This window comes from Emydura macquarii, unplaced genomic scaffold, assembly GCF_026122565.2.
Source record: "Emydura macquarii macquarii isolate MOO-44397 ecotype Brisbane River unplaced genomic scaffold, CSIRO-AGI_Emac_v2 contig_2193, whole genome shotgun sequence".
NCBI lineage: Eukaryota > Metazoa > Chordata > Testudines > Chelidae > Emydura > Emydura macquarii.
The window spans coordinates 45,242-71,149 of record NW_027132330.1 but is presented as its reverse complement, the minus strand read 5'-3'; the positions used below and the strand labels follow the sequence as shown (position 1 = coordinate 71,149).

General features: G+C 60.7%; 2 protein-coding genes across 3 annotated transcripts in view; one reads left to right on the top strand and one right to left on the bottom strand.

Moving 5' to 3' along the window:
- Positions 1-14,588, top strand: part of LOXL3 (lysyl oxidase like 3) — a 44,211-nt gene extending 29,623 nt beyond the window's left edge. The window contains exons 11-17 of one of the 2 annotated variants that reach the window (XM_067558849.1): positions 2,240-2,413; positions 3,140-3,302; positions 3,531-3,774; positions 11,179-11,294; positions 11,473-11,609; positions 13,304-13,415; positions 13,643-14,588. In XM_067558849.1, coding sequence (XP_067414950.1) covers positions 2,240-2,413; positions 3,140-3,302; positions 3,531-3,774; positions 11,179-11,294; positions 11,473-11,609; positions 13,304-13,415; positions 13,643-13,716 — 1,020 coding nt within the window. In that variant the 3' untranslated portion in view covers positions 13,717-14,588. Of the gene's footprint in view, positions 1-2,239; positions 2,414-2,438; positions 2,761-3,139; positions 3,303-3,530; positions 3,775-11,178; positions 11,295-11,472; positions 11,610-13,303; positions 13,416-13,642 lie in introns of those variants that run through there. The other variant, XM_067558847.1, reaches the window with a different exon arrangement.
- A 520-nt stretch (positions 14,589-15,108) lies between these two features.
- Positions 15,109-25,894, bottom strand: HTRA2 (HtrA serine peptidase 2). Its single transcript, XM_067558851.1, has 8 exons — positions 25,358-25,894; positions 24,421-24,625; positions 24,045-24,239; positions 23,672-23,704; positions 22,988-23,096; positions 19,283-19,352; positions 17,615-17,710; positions 15,109-17,432 (listed from the first exon to the last, which is right to left on the bottom strand). The coding sequence occupies exons 1-8, from the start codon at positions 25,762-25,764 to the stop codon at positions 17,267-17,269; spliced, it is 1,281 nt and encodes a 426-aa protein (XP_067414952.1). The 5' UTR covers positions 25,765-25,894; the 3' UTR covers positions 15,109-17,266.
- Positions 25,895-25,908: the final 14 nt, after the last annotated feature.

Sequence of the window (25,908 nt, the reverse complement as noted above, 5' to 3'; positions counted from 1 at the left end):
ACCCAGCCCCAGGTCCACACCCGGCCTGGGGCCATCGCTCTTGTGCAGGGCTCACAGGGCCCAGCCTTTGCCAGCAGGTCCCTGCTCGTGTGAGCTCTTTGCCCCCGTCAGGCTGGCACCTCATGGCACAGTGGGGCCTGGTACCATTAATGCGCCACGTCTGAGACAGGAGAACCGGCCACGGCCCCTCTCCCCCCAGCAGAATGGGTCCTAGAGCTGGCCAGAGCTAGGTGTTACTGCCGTGGGGCAGAGCTGTGTTACCAACAGGAGCCCCGCGTATGCCCAGCTCTGTCACTGCCCCGGGGAACCAGCATGTGGGTGCTTGTCACGGCAGCCGGCGAGACCCTGCAAAGCCAGCCAAAACCCAAGGCACCGTGCCAGCTGGGAGAGCCCACCGCTGGGGGGAGGGGTCACTGCCAGCTGGGACAGCCCACCGCTGGGGGGAAGGGGTCACTGCCAGCTGGGACAGCCCACCGCTGGGGGGAAGGGGTCACTGCCAGCTGGGACAGCCCACCGCGGGGGGAAGGGGTCACTGCCAGCTGGGACAGCCCACCGCGGGGGGGAGGGGTCACTGCCAGCTGGGACAGCCCACCGCGGGGGGAGGGGTCACTGCCAGCTGGGACAGCCCACCGCGGGGGGAGGGGTCACTGCCAGCTGGGACAGCCCCCCGCGGGGGGGAGGGGTCACTGCCAGCTGGGACAGCCCACCGCGGGGGGGAGGGGTCACTGCCAGCTGGGACAGCCCACCGCGGGGGGGAGGGGTCACTGCCAGCTGGGACAGCCCACCGCGGGGGGGAGGGGTCACTGCCAGCTGGGTTTTGAGCATGCAGACCAGTGTGGCCCTGGCTCTTGCTGAGCCCATCACAGCAGGTGCCATCTGGTGAGGCTGAAAAGGGCTGATTCCCAGCCTGGGGTGGGGCAGGACTGGCCGTGCCCTCGCTGATGGGCACTTTGGGGGCTGTCATGGGGAAAGTGGAGGGTGTCCTCGGTTGCCTCCCTGAGCACTGGGTGGGGGGGCAGTCCCTGTTGTTCCGTTTCCTCTCTTCCCCTGTGAGGAGCGGCTCCGTTCCATGGGGCTCAGCAGGATGCGGGTGCCCCTGCCCCGACAGCTCTCTCCAGGTGGTCACCGTGCGGGGCTCGGTGCTGCCATGGTGATGGAAGGCGTCCCACATGCCCGCGGTCTGTGTGGCTCACTGCCCAGCCGGCTGGGGCTCAGCCTCACCCCAGCGAGGATGCTGCTAGCCAGCTGGAGCTGCTTCTCTGCTCCTTTGCCTTGGCACCGCTTACCGCCCACGCCCCACAGTGCTCGCTGCTGGCAGCCGTCCCGGGGCAGCCGGGTCTGGGGAGGAGAGGAGACCCAGGCTGCGCTCCCAGGCTCCGGCTGCCCTGAGAAGGAGGGGTTTGTTAGGAGGGAAAGGTGCCATCTTCTGGGCCGCGCCCCATCCTGATACCATGGCTCCTCATGGACGTGATAGAACTAGGAGCTCACATGACCCAGGCCTGTGGTGATTGGGTGGGAGGAAGCTGAGCACCCACGTCCTGTCCCAACGAGGCGCCAGCACCCATGTGGAACCTAAACCTGCCTTGGGGCCCCCACTTCTGACTGTGGCCCCAGGGAGGGGGCCTGGCGCAGGCCCAGGAGGGAGGTTGCTGCTTCGCACTGCATGTTCCCTGCGTGCCCGCTCGTGGGCGAGGGGCTTGAGTGAGCTGGGTGCACCGCTCCCCCCTTGGCGTGCTCCCACCTCGGTCACCAGCCAACAAGGAGCTGCCTGTGCTGCAGATCTCTGCCGATTTCACTCCCCATCTCCGGCAGCCAGCCATCGGGCTCGGGCTCCTGCTCCGGCGGCTGGACGGAGCAGGGGCCAGGTGACGTGAGCTCTGCCCAGATCCTGCTGCAGCGTGCATGGGGGCGGAGGGGGCAGGGGCAGGGGACTGGACTGTGGCTGGCCCTGGAGATGAGGCGACTGCAAATCAACATCCACTGATCGGAGGGGCCGGCTGGACTGGAGGGGAATAAGGGCAGGGCATACAGCCCTGGTCTTCACGCGATTGGCTCCCCAGGCCACCTCTGCCGGGTGGAGCTGGCTCTGAGATACTTGGGTTCGGGCTGCCCCAGTTCAGGCCCCAACTGGATGGAAAGAGTCGGCTTGTGGCTGCGTGGGGGGTGGGGCCTGCACCTGGAGCCCCCAGGGTGACTCACCAGCCCCCGCTGACCGCGCCTCGTCACCTTCTCTCCACAGATTCGCCTGAGCGGGGGCCGGAGCCGCTTCGAGGGGCGGGTCGAGGTGGCGGTGGGCACTGATAGCAATGGGCACCCCGTGTGGGGCCTGGTCTGTGGCGCTGGCTGGGGAACCCTGGAGGCCATGGTGGCTTGTCGCCAGCTGGGCCTGGGATTCGCTAACCACGGCTTACAAGTAGGTGTTAGTGCCGGGCAGCTAACCACGTAACGCAGGGCACAGCGCCCAGGACGTGACTCCTCTCCGGGACCCTGAGCCCCTTGACCTGGCGGGCGAGGGCAGTATGCGGGGCTGGCACGCGTGCAGCATGGGGCCTGCTGGCTGTGAGGCAGGGCTGCATGATCACACCCCACAGGGCTTCTTCACAGATCCGCATCGTAGGAGGACGGACCCCAAACGAGGGCCGCGTGGAGGTTAAGCAAGGCAGTAAGTGGGGGACAGTCTGCAGCGATGGCTGGACCACCAAGGAAGCCATGGTGGCGTGTCGCCAGCTCGGCCTGGGCTACTCCTTGCATGCAGTGACGGTAGGTGCTGGAGGGGCACAGGACTCAGGGCCAGCGACCGCCCCGCTGGGAGTGTGGGGCAGGTGGTTCGACCACAGCGACTGGCTCAGGACTTGCTCGCAGGGGCTGCCGGGCAGCGGGCAGGGCGGGGATGCTTGCGGGGCATGGTCTCTGGGAGCTGCTGTCAGGGTTAAGTACACACATGGCCTTTGGGCCTGCGCACGGCAGGCAGGGCCGGTGCACAGGGCCCGCTCGGGGGGTGACAGAGGCACGGCACACACAAGCTGCCGGATGGGAGGCAGCACGCCCGGGGCTCGGTGCCTGGCTTGCTGTGCAGTGGGGAAGGAGGCCGCGGCTCTGGCTCTGGCTCTGGCTCTGACCAGCCCGGTGTGTCTCCAAGGAAACGTGGTACTGGGATGCCAGCAACGTGACGGAGATGGTGCTGAGTGGAGTGAAGTGCGCCGGCCACGAGATGGCCCTGAGCCACTGCCAGCACCACGCCAACGGCCTCAACTGCAGGAAGACGGGCGCCCGCTTCGCCGCCGGGGTCATCTGCTCTGAGAGTGAGTGGGGGGAGCGCCTCAGCCCCTCCCCTGTGCTCTGATTGGCTGCTCTCCATCCCCGTTCCCTGATTGGCTCAGACCTCTTCATTCATATGGCTTTGGCCTCCCTCTGTCCCCCTCCCCCTCCCTGAGCAGGCCCCTCCCCACCACTGAGCAGGCCCCTCCCCCATCTCCCTCCCCCACCCTGAGCAGATTCCCCACCACTGAGCAGGCCTCTCTCCCCCACAGCGGCCTCGGACCTGCTGCTGCACGCCCCGCTGGTCCAGGAGACGGCTTACATCGAAGACCGGCCACTGCACATGCTGTACTGTGCGGCGGAGGAGAACTGCCTCTCTAGCACCGCCCGCAACGCCAACTGGCCCTACGGGCACCGTCGCCTGCTGCGCTTCTCCTCCCAGATCCACAACAATGGCCGTGCCGACTTCCGCCCCAAGGCTGGCCGCCACTCCTGGGTCTGGCACGAATGCCATAGGTAAATGGGGGGCTCGCCATGGCTCAGGCAGTCACGGGCATCGGCCAGGCCAAGGGGCGCTGGAGCACGGCTGGGGGGAAGCTCAGCTGCACCTAGATGGGTCAAGTGGAGGCAGAGGTCCAAGGAGAGGCGGGTAGGGTCCAGTGAAGGCCAGGGTGGCGTGGGATGCCGCTCTCTGGGGAGACCATGGCTGGCCGTGCTGGTGTCCTGCATGTGGGCTGCTGGCCAGTTGCTCAGTCGATGCCCAGGGCGAGGTCCTGCTGTTCTGTGAATGTGGCAGTGGCAGTTCTGGGCCGCTCGGAGCTGCTGTTTGTCTCCAGGGGTCTCTGGCTATGAGTGCCGCCACGGGAGTGAGGGGAAGGTTGCAGGCGTTGGCTGAAGGAGGCGGAAGGGCTAGGGGGGTAACGCCTTGTGTGCAACAGTTCTGCTTTGTCTTCGAGTGCTGGCCCCTCTCGGGATTACAGACGTGGGTGCACATGCGTGCCATGCACTGGAGCCGGAACTGTTTGGAGCAGCATCCGTTGACCCTTGTGCGTTGTGCATCGGCCCCGTGGTGGGTCCAAGACTTTGAGTCTGCGTGGGTCGACACCGCTCCAGTTCCCTCTTACTGCCACATGGCCAGAGTTGGAACGAAGCCTCATGGACGGAAGCTGCGCGGGGGGCACCGGGGCTCCGGACCATGGCCCTGCCCCCTGCTCCACCCCTTCCCCCTCTGCAGCAGGAGAGAGATGAGGGGGTGGGGCGAGCGTGGGAAGGCAAGGGTCTGAAGCATCCCAAATCTGTGCCTCCCCTCAGCTGTACTGGGGCAAAACCACTGACCCTTGCCCTCCCTGCTGTCCCAGGGGAGCCTCCACAGTCCGTCCCTGACCCAGGGCGCTTTGGGATCACCCCATCTCTGGGACTGCTTGCAAGCGCTTACCCATGCTGGTTCTCAGCCGCACCCCAACTCTCTGCAGCTGCAGCTGCCAGATCTCTTGGAGTGCCGGGACTGCCAGGTGGGGAGCAGGTGCTTTGCTGCTTCTGGAGCTGCTCGGCCCTCCGGCTCCAGTGTGCGGGACATGCCTCTGGTCCCCCTGTAGCCCCTTAGCACCCAGCGCCAGCCCCCTCATCATCAAGCCAAGCTCTGGGCAGCTTTGGTGAGAGGCTCTCAGGATGCCTCCTCCGAGGCCCTCCCCCCGCCCGCTCACACCTCGTTGGCCCCTCCCCTGGGGACCCGCCTGCTGGCTGCTTGCGCCTCGTCACACCCTCCCCCAAGGACCTCCCTACCCACTGCTTGCGCCTCTTGGGGGAGGGGGCCCCCAAGCGGGAGCGGGGCCGGGGCCAGAGCCAAGGTGGAGCGTGGGCAGGGTGGCAAGCCTCCCCAAGCCTGTCATAGCCGCCGCCCAGGGGAACCCGTTCCTCTGCTCTCAGCTTGCTAGGAGAACTCTTGTCCGTTCCTGCCTTTGTCCAGTTGTTCTAGTTGTAGATAGCTACCCAGCTGTTAGTTAGTTAGGCTTCCCCGGGGACTGTGTCCTTGCAAGCCAGCTTCCAAAGCTGTGCTTTGGGCCTGCTCTCCTCCTCCGTGAGCTCCAACGCTGCCTACATTGCCTTGGTGAAGCCCAAGTTGTTGCTGCTCGTTCCCGCCTCACACTTGAGAAGCCAGAGAACTTTGCCTCCGCAAACATCTGATGTGTGCCCATGTGTGCAATCGGATCCAGGACTGACGGATCCGCCAGAGCGGCCACCGGCACCCCCGGTGAGCACCCTGCCCCGGCTGCCTCCCGTGCGCTGGTGCCGCGGTACCGCTGCAATCTCAGAAGCCCCAGCATGCACATAAGAAGCATGGCCAGAGGCCTGCCCCTGAGCACAGCATTGCCTCCCCGAGCTGTGGGGCGTCGGCTCAGCCACTCTGCCTCCTAAGAAGCCCTGCACGGAGCATAAGTCAAGGCACCACCATGAGCTGCAGGCGCCACCTTGGACCATCGTCATCGGTTCCCTGCCTTCGCTGCCGGTGCCGGCAACACCACTGGGCCCCTCCGGTCTCTCACACACGGTTCCATGTGCCCCAGGCCGCCTGTGTCCACTGATGTCTATGGCAGATCTAATGCTACCATACGCTGGCTCCCCCCGGTGTTCCACTTCCCCAGACGCCTTGAAGCTTCCATCTCCGACAGATGAACCTCTCCTAGTCCTCTCTGAGCAGTGCCTGACTCCGCCTCGCTTCACACCGATGGTACCAACGGCCCTGCCTCCGTTGGCCCTGTCCTTGGAGTCTGAGCGGTTTTCTGAGCTGGACTCCTCATTCTCACCTGCGCATTCCTACAGCCCAGACTCTCGGCAACAGCTGCCCTGCCCGCCCGTGTATGGACCTTCTGCTGACGCATGGCTCCGCTACCTCCTGGGGGCTGCCAATGCCTGGCGACCCATATGCTTGTCCCTTTTGGCCTGCTTAGGATCCTTACCGGGACCACGGGGTGATGCCCTACCAGCCGTTCCCTGCTTGCACCACACACCCCTCTGTTTATGACAAACTACAGGATGTTCCTGTACTGCTGGTCCCAATAGGCCTTGTCGTCCCTGGATGATGCGCTCATGCCGCCTTCCCTCTCCCCTCCGGACAACCCTAGCCAGCTTTGAACCCTGCTTCGGCGAGTGGCTGCAGCTCTCAACCTCCTGGTGGAGGAAATCCAGGACATGCAAAACCAGTTCCGGGATATTCTGCAACCACCGGGGCCCTCCCGGACTGCCCACCCTATCCATGAGATCATCCTCCAGCTGGCCCAGCACACCCCGGCTTCCTCTGCCCCACTCCGAGGCACTGAGCATAGCTACTTCATTCCAACTAGGGGCACGGACTTCCTGTTTACTCATCCGTTCCCCAGTTCGCTTGTGATCCACGCGGTGCCGAACGTGCTTGACAGCAACACCTCTAGGCCACTCCCTGGATCAGGTGGTGAAGAAATTGCATCTTCTGGGGTGCAAAGTTTATTTCTCTGCGGGCCTCCAGTTCTGTATTGCCAGTTACCAGGCCATCTTGGCAAAGTATGACTTTGTTTCCTTCTCGAAGCTAGCAGAGTTCCAAGCCTTTCTCCCGGCGGAGAAACAGAAAGATTTCCAGACACTGCTGGACAAGGGCAAGCCTGTCATTGGGGTGGCCCTGCTGACACCGCGTCCCGTGCTCTAGTGACCAGTGTCATGCTCTGTCGGGATTCCTGGCTCTAATTCTCCGGCTTCCCTAAGGAGGTCCAGACCACTCGCGAGGACCTTCTATATGACAACCAAAATCCCTTTTATGACAAAACAGACCAATCCCTCCGCTCCATCAAGGATTCCTGTGCCACTCTCCAGTCACTCAGTATTTACAGCTCGGCTCCAACCCATAGGCAACAAAGGCCATCTTTCCACCCCTGTTCTGCGCCACCTACCAGCCCTACTTTCAACACGCACAGTAGCCATCTCGCTGTCACCCGCACACCCAACGACCCTGTTATTCCACTACTACGGCTTCCGCTGCCTCAGCTCCCCCGCACTGTCTACCCTAACTGCTGTTTTGATGCTTTCCTCCAGACCTGCAAACCTCCTCTCACAGAACCCCAGATCATCTTTGAAGGCTGTATTGCTCTGTTTGCCCACTATTGGGGCAAGATCACCACCAATCGATGGGTGCTGGACATCATCCACCAGGGATACTTTATAGAGTTCCTCTTGTTCCCCCCTTGTCGCCCACTTGGTGGCCTTGAGGATCTTCCCACCATGACCTCCTCCGAAAGGTCGCCATAGAATGTGTCCTCACCATTACCGTGCCTTCTATTCCCCTTATTTCCTCATGCCGAAAAAGTAGGGTGGGTGCTGCCCCATTCCGGACCTCCGGTCGCTGAACAAATTCATACACATATTCCAGTCCCAGATGGTCACGCTCCCTCTCATTCTCCCATCTCCCCGTCTCCCCTCCGGGGCCTGGTTCTTGGCTCTCAATAGGAAGGATGCCTACTTCCATGTCGACATCCACCCAGCTCATCGGAAGTTCCTCTGTTCTCCAATGGGACACTCATGAGTTCCGGGTCCTCGCCACTGCTCCTTGCATGTTCACAAAGGTCTTTGCCGTCATTGCAGCACAAATATGCTGTCTTGGCCACTCCGTGTTTCCTTACCTGGACGACTGACTCCTTGCTGCGCCATCATGAACCCACCTTCTCTCCATTATCCAGACCCTTTGTGCTCTGCTTGCTGGTCTGGGTGTCTGTATCAACGAAGATAAGTCAGTTCTCGTCCCCATCCGTACGCTGACATTAATCGGGGAGTGTCTGGACTCTCTCGGGGGCTGAGCCTTTCTCTTGATGGATTGTTTCACTGCCCTCACCTCTCTCATCATGCAGCTACAACGCAACCTGCGTGTGCATATCTTTTGGTGCCTTTCCCTCCTTGGCCACATGACGGCCTGCACCTCCGTGACATCCCATGCCTGCCTGCATACGCGCTGCCACCAACTGTGGCTCCGGTTTATCGACAAGCTGCACTCAGAGCACTTGGGCAAGCCTCTCCCCTCCTGGCTTCCCTCACCTGGTGGACCACCCTGTCCAAAGTCTTGGCTGCCACCCTGTTCGCTCCTCCCACTCCCCACACCGTGCTCACCAGAGATGCCTCCCTTGCTGGGTGGGGCCTCTGGACACCATGAGAGGCACCGGTGCACATTCAACTGCTGTCCAACAATGACAGCCATGGTGTAGATCAACAAGCAGGGCGGCGCCCAGACCCCTCCCTTGGTGTGGAGGCCATTGACCTCTGGAACTTGTGCCTCAGGCACAGGGTCAATCTCCAGGCTGTGCATCACAGGCACCAGCAACTCCCTGGCGGACACACCCAGCAGGTTCTTCTACGCGACTTACAAGTGGGAGCTCCATGACCCGCACTTAACTCGGTTTTTTGTCAGTGGGGCACACCACACTGGGACCTCTTTGAAATACAAGCTTCCCGTCTTCTGCTCCAGAGGAGCCCGTGGGCCAGGCTCTGAGGGCAACACCTTTCTCCTGCCCTGGACCACCGAACTCTGCTGCACCTTCCTGCCCATTCCCCTGCTCCCACACGTCCTGCGCCACATGCAGCAGGATCGTGCAGCAGTCTTTCTGATAGCCCCCTCCTCGCCTCACCAATATTCCTCCACCTCTCTGCCTGCACCTGAGCCACCATCCCACCGTCTTGGATCTCCTCACATAGGCGCATGGCTGTCTGTGGCACCCAAGCCTGGGCCCACTCCACCTCCAGGCTTGGTATTTGGATGGGGCTTATGTGTAGACAGGGCGTGCTCCACCCCCGTGCGCCATATCCTCACGGACAGCAGAAGGCTGTCTACCAGAGCTTGCTATCAAGCAAAATGGCGCTGCTCTACTGCTTGGGCACACTACCACTGCTACCCTCTGGATTCGATCTCCATTCACATCCTCCTGGACTATCTTCCCCACCTTCAGCTCTCATGCCTCCCCTACTGTTCTCCATGTTCACCTGGCAGCGTTCAGAGCCTTCCTCCCTCCATCTTCACTCACCTGGCTACCGCCTGATTCCTTCCTGGCCTTCTCAACGCCTTCCTGTCAGTGTGGAAACCTACCCCCTCCTAGGACCTGAATCTTGTCCTGTCTGCCCTCACTAAGCCGCCCTTCAAACCTCTTGTGACCTGCTCTCTTGCTCACCTCTCTGTGAAGGTGATCTTCTTGGTGGCCGTCACCTCAGTGAGACGAGCTGGCAGCCATGATAGCTGACCTGCCCTTTCCACAAAGACGAAGTCTCTCTGCACCTGCACCCCAAATTTCTCCCCAAGGTCTCTGTTCTACCTCAGCCAGTACATCCACCTTCCAATCTTCTGCCTCATACTGCACACCCTTCCCAGAGCAAAATCGCTGCATTCTCTCGTTGCCCACCGGACGCTGGCCTTTTATCCCCAACGCATCCATGCCATCCATGCCTCGTCTAGACTCTATCGCCATCGCAGAGTGCTGCCGAGGCCACGCCCTCTCCTCACAACACCTCTCTAAATGGCTCTCCCACTGCATTGCTACCAGGAGTCACGGCCCACTCCATGCGGGTGCATGCCACCACATCAGCCTTCCTCGCAGACGTTGTGTGCCAAGACGTCTGTAAGGCAGCCATGTGGTCCTCCGTCCACACCTTTATCACTCACTGCGCCGTCGCCCCAGCAGTGGTGGCAGATGTGGCAGTCGACCACACCGTCCTACAGACTGACTTCTTGTGAGCCCTTGCACCCAGCTCCACGCTGAGCACTGCTTGCTACTGTCCCACATCTGGACTCCATACAGGAACCTGACTTGAAGGGGAGGTTACTTATGTAACGAGGTTCTTCGAGGTGTGTGGTCCCTGTCTGGATTCCAGTCCTGCCTCACTCCCCCTCTACTGTGGGCTCCATTGCTTGCTGGTATAAGGGACCTGGAGAGGTGTTGACCTGCTCAGCCTCTTAAAGCCTCAGATGCACCACGCGGCCAACACACGCAGGTCAACAGACACTGCTCCGAACGGTTCTGGCTCCGGCGCATGGCGCGCATGCACACCCACCTCTGGAATCCACATGGGGACCAGCACGTGAAGACCCTCCAGTTAGAGTGAGAGACTTCTTCTTCCCGCGTCCCCTTGGCCTAGCAGCTCCCAGCACAGCTGGTTCTAGGGTCATCCTGCCCAAGCCATGGCGAGTCTCCTGTTTGCTCCATGGGGTTCAGTCATGCTCTGGGAGCTGGCCCGTTTCCAAAGGGAGTGTCCTGGGGCTACCAGCCTCGTGGGGGAAGGGCCCTGGAAGGCATACGGGAGAGGGGAGCCCTGGGCTTGGAGATGGGAAGGGGAAACCCTGGGGTGGCTGCTGCAGGGAAAGTTTTGGGGAGCCCTGGGGGAGGGATGGAGAAGGGGGATCTCTGGGCTCCATGGGGGCTCAGTGGGGCTGTGAGCATTAGCATGAGGGTAGCAGGGTCCCCTGTAACCTCCCCTTCTGGGGCTTGTCCTTGTTCTGCTCTCGCTTTGTGTGGACGTGGAATTGCAGCAACTGCTGGAGTGGGGTCACTGGGTGCACGATGTCTCTGCAGTCTGCGGGTGTGAGTGGGCCCCATTGGCTGTGTGTGTCTAGGCTCCCTCCCAGTACATCTGTGGGTTAGACAGACACACACCCGCCCCCCACTCCATGCATGTCTCCGGGCTGCTCCTTCCCTACTGAATGTTCCCAGCACAGCCCCCTCCATGCATGTCTCTGGGCCTTTCTCCCTCCTCCATCCCCCCAGGCCTGTGTCTGGGGTTCTCCCCCACAACGCTCACCTCACCTACTGTGTGTCTCTCGGTTGCCCCCCAACTGCAGCACATCTCTGGATCCCCCACGTCTCTTGCCCTGTCACTGTGTGTCTCTGGGTGCAGCGCGTTTGGTTTCTCTCTTCCCAGGCACTACCACAGCATGGACATCTTCACTCACTACGACATCCTGACTCCCAATGGCACCAAGGTGGCAGAGGGACACAAGGCCAGCTTCTGCCTGGAAGACACAGAGTGCCAGGAAGGTGGGTCTAGCGGCACAGCACTCCCGAGTCGTGCTGGAAGTGAGCAGAGATCCCCACTCAGCACCCCCGGGGCTCTCTGCTCACTGATGTCTCCTCCTTCTGTGGCTGCCCCGTGGGGAGGGGGGATGGAAAGGGGAGGAGGAGACTGCCAGAGTAAATGCCTCACCCTCCATTCCAGATGTGGCCAAGCGATACGAGTGTGCCAACTTCGGAGAGCAGGGCATCACCGTGGGCTGCTGGGACCTGTACAGGCACGACATTGACTGCCAGTGGATCGACATCACTGATGTCAAGCCAGGCAACTACATCTTGCAGGTACGTGGGGGCAGAGCCTGCTGTGCCCTGCTCCGTCCGGTGCATGAGCAGGCGTCTGGGAAGCGGTGCCCCAGTCACCCAGCAGCCAGAGCCTCTTGAAGGTCGTGAATAATCTTGTCTCCCGCTTCCTAGCCCAGCAGAGGTTGGTTTCTAGAGTGTGGGCGTGGCACATGTGGAGCACAGCTGTGTGTGAGTGTGGGACGTGTGTGCACCTGGTGTGGGGTGAGGGGCTGGCAGGGGCCAGTCTCTGAGCGAGAAGTGGTGTATTGGTAGATGTCCCAGAGCTGAGGTTGCATTTAGTTTGGAGCACGATGGGGCCCTGGCCTCTCCTGTGGCAGTGAGTTCCATAGTTCAGGCCTGGCTTCCAAGACAGTTCTGTCTCCCCCACCCTACCATGGATTGCCAGGGTCATTGTCCCTGGGATGCAGCTGTCACAGGCAGTCAACAGTCACTAAGGGAGGCATTTCTCGGGCAGCTGTATCCCATGAGGGCGTTGGACAGCAGGCAGGAGGCCTGGAGCTGGGCTCAGTGAGGAGCCTGTGCAGAGAACAGGGCCCTGCGGGGAACGTGGGCACAGCACCGTGCGTGCCAGGCCAGGGGCTCTGTGCATAGCTAGGCGAGCTGCGATGGCCCAGCCGGGGGTTGGGGAGGTGATCCTGGTGGGGGTGGTGATGGTGAAACTTACCTCATGCAATGAATTAAATCACCTGCTTCTTAAACAATCATTTATTTAAAATCAGTGTTGAAAAAACCTCAGCATGGTGCGAGAACGGGGGCTGCCATTCTGGCCTAAGGGGGAAATGGGTGCCACATGGAGCCTTGGCACGGGGGATGGAGGAGGATACGGGGGGGGGGGTCATATGGAGCCCTGGCACGGGGGGAGTTTCAGGAGGGGTGTCCCATAGGGAGTTGGTGGAGAGGCCAGAGCCCCTGGCGTGTGCAGAGCGTGGTGGCACCAGCAGCAAAGTGTGCAGCCCCGCTGGGCATCAGCCTGTGAATGTCCATGTGACACTTCCTACGTGATCGGCGCCTCCCGCATGGGTCCGAAGCGTTCACTCCCAGCAGGGCCAGGGCCCAGGCACCCAAGGGTCCCGGCAGCAGGTGTCAGTGCCCATGTGGCTCCTAATCTGGCCAGGACCCAGGCTGAAGGGCATTAAGAACTGGCAGCTGCAGTTGGGGCCACAGAGAGTTCCTGAGCAAATGCTGGTGCCTCTGTGGGGCCCTGGCTCTGCAGCCTGTCTGGGCATCCCCTGCAGTGGGCAACCTGGAGCAGCTGCTCTGAAATGTACCCAACAGCAGACAGAGGGACTGTGATGTGCTGGCTGGCAGCAGCAGCCCCAGGGGTACCTGTATCTCAGGGCCAGCCCCGGGGGTGCACTCAATCCCAACAACGTCCAGTTTACTAGAACTGGGCCTTGGGCTGGCAGACCCCAGCGTTTGCAAAGCAGAGGCTTTCTGCCTCCCTGCCCAGCTCCTCTGCTAGTCTTCAGTGCCGCTGTAAATGCTGAACCGGGGAGAGACCTCCCATTGGAGTGAGGGTGGGACCTGCCTGCAGCAGGGTAGATGTCACCCCTCCAGCGCTGCTGACGAGGGAAAGGGGCAGGCTATGCAAGGGGGGAAGGGAGGGTCCTGGGGCTCGGCTCAGCATGGGTGCCAGGCCATCACTCAGCCCCTATGGTTGGTGCTGTTGGCAGGTGGTGATTAACCCCAACTACGAGGTGGCCGAGAGCGACTTCACCAACAACGCCATGAAGTGCAACTGCAAATATGATGGGCATCGCATCTGGGTGCACAACTGCCACATCGGTAATGGGGCCAAGCCATAAGGGGGGCCATGCTCCCAGCCAAGTCACAGCAGGCTTGGCAGGATGGTGTGAAGCACGGTGGCGGTGCTGGCAGAGGGTGGTGGTGTGGGGTGGAGGGAGTGTGGGGGGTGAGACGGTGCAGAGGGAAGCTGGTATTGGCTGTGGGTGCTGGGCAGGGCAGCAGTGTACTATATTTCACCAGAACCTACATATTATCTTGTGCTTCAGGTGACGCCTTCAGCGAAGAGGCCAACAAGAGGTTTGAACAGTACCCAGGGCAGCTCAACAACCAGATCGTATAGCAACCCCAGCCCTCCCCGTACCCCACAGGAGATGGTATCTTCCTCCACTGCCTCCAGCATAGCCTGGTGCTCCTGGGAGGAAGCCGCTCGTCCCCCTGACAGCAGCCAGTGCCTGGCTGGCTCGCAGGTTCTGCAGTGAGCGGGATCTGGGCCCAGTAGCAGCAGCTTCTCGTGCCAGGTGCAGACATTCTGGCCCAGCCTGACCCTGGAATCCTCTTTCCTGGGCTGACATTGCCACCAGACTCTTGTCTTGCCTCACAGGGCCTGATGAGAGGTAGGCACTGTGCCCCATGGCAACCAGCTCAGCTGTGGGAGCACTAGGGATCCCCACCACTGGCAGTAAGGGGGGGGGGCTTCCCCACCTCCTTGTGGAGCTTATAGCTGTGGGGGGGAGACGGAGGATGGCAGGGTTAGAACCTGGGGCAAATCCACCAGTCCCCTGACTCCCTGGGAGTGCTGGAGTGGGTGTGGCTGGCAATCTGCCTTCCCCATCTCCTGCACGGCACTCATCCTGCCTGTCTGCCACCACCCCATTCTCCACGGACCTCTGCTCCCAACCAGCACCTCTGGTTCCCCCTCTGCTGCCCAGCAGACACAGGAATCTCACCAGGGAGCTAGCGAATGCCCCAGGCCCGCTGCTCACAGCCCTCGTCACCGCGTGGCTGGCTAGCTCTGTGCTGCCGCTCTGGGCCCTGTCCCGCCTTCCTTTGTACAGCAGCATGTGGCCATGTACTTGACTGTCTAAGCCACATGCTGCCTGGCTGCCTGGCACGAGCGGCACTGGGCCCTGCTTCCCCTGCCCGAGGCTGGGACGTCCTGGTTTCTTAGTTGTAATTTTATTTTCTCTATAAAATGGATGTTTTGTTTCCCCAAGCGCTGCCGTGTTGCTTTTCTCCTGAGCTTCGCGTGGGGCCACATGGAGCCTGAGTGCAGGGGAGCGCCTGGCCCGTAGACAAAGCAAAGCAGCCCAGCCACTGCCTGCACTCAGCTCCCAGCAGGAGGTAGGCACCACAAAGGGAACATCTGCATGTGGAAAGGCAGCAGCTCGCTTGTCCTGTGAGCGGGGGGCAGGGTGGGAGGCGATCAGGTGGGGGAGCAGAGCTGGGTGTCCCCAGGGTGCGAAGTTGCTGGTGGGACAGGAGGGGGCAGATTGCAGGGAGCAGCACTGGCTGAGGGAGCACTATCAGCAGAGCCTGGCGCTAGGGGGAAGGGGCAGAGGGTTGGTGACAACACCCAACTTGTCCCCCGCCCAAGCCCCTGGCTCATGCAGACGCCGCCAGGCAGCCCGGCCTCTGCTGAGCCCTTGTGCCAGGAAGAGCAGCTGGAGCATGGAGCCAGCCCTGCTCTCCCAGTGGGCTGGGGCTGGCGCTGGCCAGGCACAGATCACAGCTGTTACTGGGCCCATAGAGCATCTCTCCAGTGAGGCAATGGCCCAGCCTGCCCTTGCTGGAGCAGCTGCAGCCAGCAGGCTAAGCAGGGAGCCCCAGGGCAGACGGGCCAAGAGGCCTGGCTGAGGAAGAGTCAGAGCAGGACCGTCAACCCCCAGGGGCCCAGCTCTCCTAGGCAGGATATGTGACGTGCATGGACTAGGCGCCCAGCAGGGCTTGATCAAGGCAGGGAGCCTGACGTCGGCCAGGGAGACTCACGTGGCATCCCAGCCCTGTGCCCCCCCCAAAGATGATGGGAGTGTGGCACGGCCCTGGGACCAGTTTGGCATCGCTGGCCCGGAGCCTGCAGTGAGCAGCACCAAGTGCTGCCCTCTGCAGCGCTGCTCCCCCCAGGGCTCAGCTCCAGGGCAGGGTCCCGAGGGCTGGGCCCAGCCCGCAGGCAAAGCAACGACTGGGCTTCCCCAATGGCACCCAGGCCAGAAGCTGCAGGGCCGGCAGCGCTGCTGAGTGGGAAGAGGGGCAGGAATTGGAGGAGGTAAGTGGGCCAGGCTAGGAGGGCAGGGGCCCAGGGGCCACCCCTGATTAGCTGGGATCATCCACCCAGGAGGTGAGGGCGAGGTAAGCAACTGCTGGGGGAGCAGGGCCCGAGGGGAGCTGGCAGGGCAGGCGCTGACTCCCGTCTCCCAGCCCTGGAAGAGCCATGCGGCTGCCCCGGCCGGGACGGAAGCTATTTCCCCTCCTGCTTGGCTAGGGTGTGGTGAGGGAAACATTCCATGGGAGGGCCACGGAAGGCAGTGAAAGGAGGCCTCTGTGCTGGGCTGTTTTTCCTCTGGCCCAGAAGGGAGCCGTAGGTCAGAGCTGCCTCGTCCTCTCCTCCCCACCCAGCCCCAGCAGCCACTGAGCTCCTTTCATCCGTTAAAACAACAGCCCCGGGCAAGGGCTCCCCAGCCTCTTCCCTCCCCAGCACTGGGCCCCTCAGCCCCACACTGCTGTGCTGAGGGCAGCCCCTCCGGGGGCCCAGCCTGCAGCCAGCCCAGCTGCAGCTGGCAGTTCCCACAACCCTGGGCTGCAGCCTCCCTGCCGCACAGCTCAGGGAAGGGACCAGCCCACGCAGCAGTGGGAGCAGGGCTGCGAAAGGTGAGCTGGTTCCTGCCCCCGTGGGCCGGTGCTTGGGGATGGATGGACTGGAGCAGGGTAGGGAGTCTCAGCCCCCCTGCCAAGTGCAGCACCTCCAGGCTGCCAGCCCTCACTGCCCCCGCACTCTGCTTCAACCTCCCTGCAAAGGGAGTGGGGTGGGGGCAGGTCTCCCTGGCTGAGACGCCGAGGGGAGCGCGGGGGTTGACATTTCTGGGCCCAGGGGAAGAGGGGGGCAAGGACTGCAGCTTGCAAAGCACCCCTCCCAGCAGAGGGCTGGGCTCCATCCAGCCACCGTACTGCCACCTGGGCCCGGCGCCAGAGAGCAGCTGCCGGGCAGAGGAGGACAGAGGCTGGAGCCTGTGCAGCGACTGGAAGTGATTTGAGCAGGATGCTGCCTGCCAAGCCCAGAGCACAACGCCAAGCCTCACGCCTGCAGCAGCAGCAGCCAGCACTGCAGGGTGGGCTCCCCGGCAGGAGGCCCTCCCCCCACAACAACCTGTGCGTGACACTCACCCTGTGATGCCCAGAGCACATGCAGCCCGGAAGGGAGATGCCATGCCAGTGAGTGGGGGTCAGACCACAAACCCGACTAACCCGGGCGGAGGGGGCACCGGCTCCCCCCCACCCACCTTAGTGCATGGATAGAGCAGGCGGACCAGCTCCTGGGGGGCTGCATCTCCAGGATGCCCTGGGCAAAGCTGCGGCCATGGGGCCAGCACTGACCGCAAGGGGAGAGCCCGCTCCCTGCAGCAGCTGGGAGTCCTGCCCGTCCTAAGGGGGCCTGGGCGCAGACTACGCTGACGAGAGCATTTAATGGAGATGAGGGAAGCAGGCAGCAGCCACCTCCCACTGGGAGCCAGAGTCTGGCCCTGACCCAGGTCCAGCCCCTCTGGCTGGGGCATTTCAGGTTCTTGCAATGGGCTCCAAGTCTGGCAGCTCAAGGCCTCCTACCATCCCCCAGAGCCCCTGGCTTTGCTTGTTCGCCTGAAGCCACGTCCACGGTGCCCTGTGCCAGCTGGGCCACTCTACTCTGTGACCTCGGGGGTGACGTTCACCAGCAGCACGTCGTGGCTGCGCCGCACCAGCATGGCCAGGTTGTTCTGTGTCCGTACTGCCTCGTAGATGTCCTCGGAGCGCCGCACCGTCTGCCCATTGATCTCCTGCACAATGTCGCCTGCCTTCAGGCCCGCCCTGCCAAGAGCAGATAAAGTGCTGAGGGCAGGCAGTCATGCACGCAGGGCCCTCTTCCCCCAGAGCCCTGCCCCACATGGGTGGGGACATGGGGCCTTGCCCTGCCTATAGCAGCCAGCAGGAGATGGGCACAGCTACCACAGCGCTGAGTCCACAGGGCGCGCTCCCTCCGCAGCACTTACTGATGAGCTGGGGAGCCGATGATCACCTTGTGGATCAGGACCCCAGACAAGACATCAGGGAAGCTGGGGTCTCGCAGCTTCAGTTCAGCCAGGATACTGCAGACAGAGAGAGCGCGTCACTGAGCCGCCGGCCAGAGGCAGGAAGCCAGAGAGCCCTGGCCTGAGCACAGCACGTCCCAGCACTCAGACAGGCAGCGTGAGGGGCTCTGGCCCGGGAAGTGAGTGCACTGGAGCAGCCTCAGCATGAAGCCAGCATGTGGGACTTTGCCCTGCCTCCAGCCTGAGACACCCGCAGCAGCCAGGCCTCCCTCGCCCCAAACACACAGAGGGGTCAAGGAAGCAGAACCCCTCCCCAGCTCTGTGCGCTCCTGACCCCCCAGCAGCTGCCCAGTCCCCCAAAGACAAGCCAGCTGGAAGAGAACATGGGAGATGGACAGACGGGAACAGAGCCAGCCTGCACCCAGCCCAGCAGCAGCAGCCACCCTGTAACAGGAAAGTCTGGGTTCCCCTCCTGAGCCACCAGTCCGGTTCCAGGCCTGCCACACTCCTTACAGATCGGCATGCACTATTCTAACTCTGTAGTCGGGCCCATTCTCCCCTCCCCGGGCCCAGCCATACGCAGCACACTGGCCCCATCTTCTGGGCATCAAGAGATGCAATTTAAGAAATCAGCCACCAACATCCAAGCACATTAACCATGATTCCAGGAGACCCGAGGGGCCTCTCCCCTCCAAGCACCCCAAGACTGGGATGTATAAGACCAAGGACACATGCAACTCTGGACACCAGGCAGCAGGATCCCCAGGCTGAACTGGAAACAGGACTCAAGAGCAGAGCAGGAGCTCACAACACAGGCACCAGCATCTGCCTGGCCCTGGGAGCGCAGGGGAAGACGGCTGGTTCCACATACCTGTGGCCTTCTTTCGTTGACCCACCACACTATCAACCCCCAACAGACTGAGCTTCGAGAGGCAAGTCAAGATGCACCCCAAGGCCAAAATGGCCTGGCAGCCAGACCCACAAAGCTCCGCCTTACACAGAAGCCAAGTCCCATGCGCAGCTGAGACCTGCCCGACACTCCCTGAAGCCCAGAGGGCGCACACGGGTGCTCCAGTGTAACCCTTCAGAGCACTCGCTGCCTGCATCCCTGAGCGTGTCAGAGCAGTGTGGGGAACGCAGCGCACTGGCCATCTGCTGGGCAATTTCCCATCACCCCAAGTGGGTGCATTTGCATTGGCTCCCAGCGTATTCGGAACCACACTGCTTAGATTCTTCTTGACTGCTAGGCAAAAATCCAGCCACCTGGGATGGAGCAGCGGAAGTGAGCCAGTACACGCAGAGGAAGCCGGGTGTCGGGCAGAGATGAGAAGAGTTCTCTCAGTCCAACTCAGCAAAGAGATGGCTGGGGGGTGACAGGAGGGGTGTAACTGGGAGTGATTGCTGCAAGGGAAGCTGATCTCCCTGGGACCTCATCTGCCAGTGAGCACAGGTAAATATACTAGGGACCGATTGGCCTGGGGGGCTTTCCCAGCTACAGTGTGATTCTCTGGTGGGTCCCTGGAGACAGCGGGGGCCACGAGGGGGACACAGGATATCCTCTCCAGGTTGTTTTCATGAGAGAATATGGCCTCCAGGAGAAGCCCTGGAAGCCAGACTCAGGACACATACCTGGGGGTCAGTGTTAGCATCATCACCCCAATGTAGCGGCGCTTCAGCTCCTTGCTGCTGAACCAGGAGCCTGCAAGAGGAAAGGGAATGAGACATCCCAGGGCCAGGAAGGGACCTACGTGAGCACCCTCCCTCAGCTACTTCACAGCATGGGACCCAGTCCAGTTGGGTCACTCGGCCTGCCTACAACAAGGGGGCTTGGCCCAGGAGAAAGCCACCCTCTCCCCCAAGTTGCAGCCTGCCACTTCCATCCCATGCATCCACCCCTCTACAGGGCAAGTATCACATGGCAGAACAGCATCTGGGGGATGGCAGAGAAGTGACACCCCAGGTCACTGCCAACAGCTAACTGCAGCTGTTCTGCCACCCAGACCCATCACGCACAGAGCCTGGGAAATATGCAGCAGGGGCTGCCTTCGCGTAGAGAGCCCTGATTCTGAGCAAGACCTCTAGGTACATCCCGAGCACTTGCCAAGCCTGAGGCAGAGAGAGGCCCACATTCAGAGTGTAAGGCGAGAAGGGACCACCAGGTCAATGGCCATATCACAACCATTACATTTTACCCAACAGCCCCTGGGTTGAGCCCAATCGCTTGCATGGAAGAACGGACATACTGAGCCCACCAATGGTCCATCTAGCTCAGTCCTGTCTCCTGCCAGTGGCTGGTGCCAGATGCTTCAAAGGAAATGAAAAGAACAGGGCAGTTGCAAGTGATCCAGTCCCAGCTTCTGGCATGGGGTTGCGTCCCTGACCATCTTGGCCATCTAGCTCTTTTTTAACCCCAATTACACTTTTGGTCTTTACAACATCCCCGGGCAACGAGTTCCACAGGTTGACTGTGCATTGTGTGAAGAAATATTTCCTTATATTTGTTTTAAACCTGCTGCCTATTAATGTCACTGGGTTACTCCTGGTTCTTGCGTTACACGAAGGGGTAAATAACACTTCCTTAGTCACTTCCTCCACATCATTCATGATTTTATAGACCTCCCTCATGTCCCCTCTCTCCCTCCAGTCATCTCTTTTCCAAGTTGAAGAATCCCAGTCTTTTTACTCTCTCCTCATACGGAAGCTGTACCATACCCCTAATCATTTCTTCTTCTTCGAGGGATTGCTCGTGTCCATTCCACTATAGGTGAGTGCACGCCACCATGCATGGTTCCTGCTCGATGCCGAGGTGGAGCAGGACGGCTCGGACGCCGGCCAGAGTGCTGCCTCTATAAGCAGGGCTTTTAACTATCCACAATGACTCCAAGATCTTTCTTGAGTGGTAACAGCTAATTTAGACCCCATCGTTTTGTACGTGTAGTTGGGATTATGTTTTCCACTGTGCATTACTTTGCACTTATCAACAGTGAATTTCATCTGCCACTTTATTGCCCAGTCATCCAGTTTTGTGAGTTTAACTTGGTAACTCAGTTTGCTCTGGACTCAACAATCGAGGGTAACTTTGTATCATTTGCAAGCTTTGCCACCTCACCGTTTACCCCTTTTGCAGATCACTGATGAATGCTGAATAGCACTGGTCCCAATATAGATCCCTGGGGGACACCACTATTTCTCTCTCTCCATTCTGAAAACCGACCACTTATTCCTACCTTTTAACCAGTTACGGATCCATAAGAGGACTGTCTCTCTTATCCCATGACAGCTGACTTTGCTTAAGAGCCTTTGATGGGGGACCTTGTCAAAGGCTTTCTGAAAGTCTAAGTACACTATATCCACTCAATCTCCCCCATCCACACGCTTGTTGAACCCCCTCAAAGAATTCTAGTGGACTGGTGAGGCATGATTTCCCTTTACAAAAGCCTGTTGACTCTTCCCCAACAAATGGTGATCATCTAGATGTCTGATAATTCTGTTCTTTACTGTAGTTGGAACCAGTTTGCCTTGTACTGACCTGACCTGTAACCTACTGTAAGCCTACTGACCTGTAACTGCCAGGATCGCCTCTGGAGTCTTTTACAAATACTAGCGTCACATTGGCGATCCTCCAGTCATCTGGAACAGAAGCTGATTTAAGCAATAGGTTACATACCACAGTTAGTAGTTTTGTAATTTCATATTCCAGTTTCTTCTGAATTGTTGGGTGAATCCCATTTAGTCCTGGTGACTTATTATTGTTCAACTGATCAATTTGTTCCAAAACCTCCTTTACTGACAGTCTGGGATGTTTCCTCAGATTTGTCACCTAAAAAGAATGGCTCAGGTGTGGGAATCTCCCTCACATCCTTAGCCGTAAAGACCAATGCAAAGAATTCATTTAGATCTTCTGCAATAGTCTTGTCTTCCTCGAGTGCTCCTTTAGCACCTCGATTGTCAACTGGCCCCACTGATTGTTTGGCTGGCTTCCTGCCTCTGATGCAAAACCATGCTCTGAAATGTCCCTATCCTCTGTTTGCCAGAAGCTGGGAATGGATGATGGGATGAATCACTTGATAATTATTCTGTTCATTGGCCACTGTCAGAAAACAGGATACTGGGCTAGATGGACCATTAGTCTGATCCAGTATTTGCTAGTGGCTCTACAAATTCTTTTTAGGCCTGCCTAATTATACTGTGTGTCTGATAAAGGCATCTTCCAGAAAGTCTTTAATTCCAGCCACCAAGCCTATCAAGACACTGAGAATCCACCTTCCCTTGGGAGTTTGTTCCAATAGCTAATCACCATCACCATGAGAAATCTGCACCTAATTTCTAATTTGAGTTTGTCTGGTTTCAACGTTCAGACACTGGTTCCTGTTCTGCCTTTCTTCACTAGATTAAAGAGCCCTTTGGTCCCTGGTATTTTTTCCCTGTGCACACGCCTAGACACTAATCAAGTCACCTCTCTCGCTTTTTTTTTTTTTTTTTGGTTTCACAAAGATCTCAGTTCATTTAAGTCTCTCCCTGCAAGGCATTTTTTCCAGCCCTCAAACCATTTGTGGCTCTACTCTGCACCAACCCGAAGTTTTTGACATGCTGTTAAAATGTAGGCACCAGAACGAAATGCAACATTTCAGTATTGGTTCCACTACCCCTTTTGGAACTCTTGGTGCCGGTATCCAGCTTGCTGGTCTGAAAGTGATCAGGCCTAGCAGATGCTGTGTAACATGCTCCTTCTTTGCTAGCTGAGTCTCAGGGGAGATGCACCCAGACAGCATGGGCTGAGGGTCTCTTTCCGACTGCCCATGTGCTGCCCTCAGGAAGGCCCCAAAGAGAGCAGGGGACAGGCAGGCACTCATGGCCTCTGACTGCTCAGTCCCCTCACACCAGGATGGGAGAGTTCCCTAGTCCCAGGCCAGACCTGGAGCCATGGCCCTGAAAAGCAGAACTTCACTGGCTTCCCTCAGAAGACAGCAGGGCCTCAGGGCCCTTCTCCAGAGCCCAGCTGTTCTAAGGCACCTCTGCCTGGCTCCAGTCCTTCTGGCTCCCCAGCCACCACAGCTGAGTAAGGAGGCAGCAAGTGCAGCTGAGAAGAGGAGAACCAGTCTGCAGTGGGGGAGGCTGAGAACAGCACCAGGAGATGCTGGCCTGGAAGGGTTCCTCCAGGGGACAGGCTTTTCCCTTGGATTCTGACGTGCCGGGAGGCGGCTGAGGCCCAGGAACAGATGACTGACAGCCCCCCGGCACTTCTAGCTCCTCTGCAAAGGCTCTGAGTCTCCCCACTTCCACAGCTCTGCTCCACTCCCTCTGCCTGTATCTCCCCCCTACCAGCTCACTCACTCTTGCGCTCTTCCCCCTTCTGCAAGAATTCCCGCAGCCGGTCTGAGGGGATGGCAAAGGAGATGCCCGCAGTCACCTTCATTGTGTTCACCCCGATCACCTCGCCATCCTGTCGGGAGACAGTCACCATGCACAGCAGGCAGGGCATCAGCCTGTCACATGCCATCCCTCCTGCCCCACCCACTCTGCCTCTTGCAAGAAGAGGAGGATCGTGGTTGGTCAAGCAGGGCTCAAGCCCATCCCACCCAGGCTTCCACCAGTTCGCTCCTAACACACACTTGACTGGGAGAGGGGTCAGGTGGTGGTGCTCTCACTGGGGTGAAGGGATCCCATTGGCTGTGCGGACCCCGCAGCCCATCCTCTGTGCCTTATGAGTACCAGACACCAGTCTAGTTACCCCCAGATTTGGAGTCTGGCTCTGGCCAAGTCAGAGTCTGGACTTGGGCAGGGCCATGAGATGAGCAGTTCGGGTCAAATGGCTCCTCGCCAGCCCAACCAAGGGTCAGATCCTGTGCTCCCAGTGGAGTGCAAAGGGTCCCAGCTGCCCCACCTCTGCACTCCCGGTTGGCAACATCCCTTCCACACTGCAAACAAGTCAGGGCTGGAGCACACAGCCCAACGGCAGCACACTCCCTCCCAGACACACCTCTTAGAAACAGTCAACACACACATGGCAGAACTTACCAGGTTGACGAGGGGGCCCCCCGAGTTCCCGAACTGCAGCAGGAGAGAGAGGAGGAGAGTTAAGCCACAGGAGCGACATTCCCAGCAGAAACAGAGACAAACCCAGAGGGCCTAGGGTGGGTCGGTAACACAGGCAGCGAACACAACCAACACCCCTGGGGAAAATACCCCAGATAGCCCGAAAGCAGGATGAGGTGAGGCGGGGTCTTTTCACCATATGCCCGCTAAACCTCACCACAAACAGGTCCCTTTTCCCTGGGTCCCACCCCCCACCCCAAATAATAGCAAAATTCTTCTGGCTGGACCTCATGCTGGATTCAGCCAGGCACGCCCCATGCCCTCCTGCCCCGGCCCTGCCCCAAGTCCCCCTTACATCAATGGCGGCGTCAGTCTGGATGTACTCCACGTTCGAACCAGCTAAGCCCAGCTCCTGGCTGCCCCGCTGAGCAGAGCTGACTATGCCCGAGGTGATGGTGTTCTGTAGAGCAAAAGGGCTGCCCATGGCCACAACAAACTCACCCTGACGCACCTCTGAGGAACGGCCCAGGGGCAGCGTGGGCAGAGCTTGCTGGGGGAGGAAGGGGAGAGAGAGGCAGGTCAGCACAGCCCCAGGAAGTGCCCTGGAGGCCGACAGCTCAAGGCCAGGGTGCAGCTGTAGCAGCAGGCTGAGACGACCCGACCCCCTTGACAGAGGAGGCCAGAGAAGGAAAAACTGCTCCCACCCGGAAACGCTCCTGGGTCCCACACACCTTGGGGTTGATTTTGATGGTGGCAATATCTGCCACCTGGTCGACTGCACAGACCACAGCATCGTAGAGCTCCCCGCTAGCCAGCTTCACCCGCACCCGTCGCCGATTCGCCACCACGTGGGCATTGGTCACGATCAGGCCATCCGAGGACACCACAAAGCCAGAGCCATTGGAGATGGGCACTTCCTTGCCTGAGAAGGGATGCCTGCAAGAGAGAGCCAGAGGTAACTGCGGGGAGAGGCCAGAGTTAGCGCCCCCTCAGTAACCCACGACCCCCTTTGTTCAACACATGCCCCCTTCCTCTCTGCTTGCTGGGACATGCCTCCTGTCCGACACGGGCAACTCTCCAGGAGACAGCCCCGCCCCATCACTCCGGGCTGCCTGGAGAGGCAGGGCTAGGCAGGATCCCAGCACCGGGGCGGGTCTCTCCCCGGAAGAGGCGCGTTCAGACGGTTCCGGATCCACCCAGGATCTTTACGAAGTGAGCACCTGAGATTCTCCCCAGTGGCAGAAAACAAGGGCTCTGTGCAAGGGGCTGCGCAGGGGAAGTGGGGGCCCTACTCAGGGTCCGTGTGTGTGTGTGTGTACACTCAGACACACACACACACAGACAGATAGAGACACACAGACACACACACGGGCAGCGGTCTCTTGGGGGGGATGGGTCAGTACCAGGGAGATGGGCCGGTTCCGGGGGCGGGGATAGGACATGGGCCGGTTCCGGGGGGATGGGCCGGGCCGGTACCTGCCCAGGATCTCGATGTAGACCAGCGCGGGGGCAGCGGGAGGAGCCGGTTCCGGGGGGGGATGGGAGATGGGCCGGGCCGGGCCGGTACCTGCCCAGGATCTCGATGTAGACCAGCGCGGGGGCAGCGGGAGGAGCCGGGGCTGGGCCGGTTCCGGGGGGGATGGGAGATGGGCCGGGCCGGGCCGGTACCTGCCCAGGATCTCGATGTAGACCAGCGCGGGGGCGGTTTTCTGCACCACGTCGGCGATGAAGTTGAAGGCGGCGCGGGGGGAGCCGGGGGCTGGCGCGGGGGGAGCCGGCACCGCGGCGCGCACCCGAGGCAGCAGCGCGGGCAGGCGCGGAGCGGGCGGGTCCCTGTCCCTGTCCCGGGACCAGAGCAGCAGCAGCAGCGCCCCGGCCCCGACCCCAGCCCCGGCCCCGGCCAGCGCCCACCGCGCCCGGCCGCCAGGAGGGGGCGCCCCGCGGTCCGGGCAGGGGGCGGCCGCCAGCCCCCGGGCCCGCGCCAGCCCCAGCCCCAGGCCCCCCGCCGGGCCCAGCAAGGGCAGGGCCCCGCCCCGACAGGCCGCCCGCAGCCCCAGCGCCAGGGCCGCAGCCATCGTCCGCGCGGCTCCTGCGCCCAGAGCCAGAGCCGCGCGGGGCAGGCCGGGAGCGCCCTTTACCCCGAGCGCGGGGCAGGCCGGGAGATGGAGTCCCCGAGCGCGGGGCAGGCCGGGAGCGAGTCCCCGAGCGCGGGGCAGGCC

Coding starts and splice junctions, on each gene's coding strand:
- HTRA2 (XM_067558851.1), bottom strand. CDS start 25,764: ATGGCTGCGGCCCTGGCGCTGGGGCTGCGGGCGGCCTGTCGGGGCGGG. Junction 23,705..24,044: donor AGACTGACGCCGCCATTGAT/GTAAGGGGGACT, acceptor CTCCTGCTGCAG/TTCGGGAACTCGGGGGGCCC. Junction 17,433..17,614: donor ATCGGCTCCCCAGCTCATCA/GTAAGTGCTGCG, acceptor TGCTCTTGGCAG/GGCGGGCCTGAAGGCAGGCG.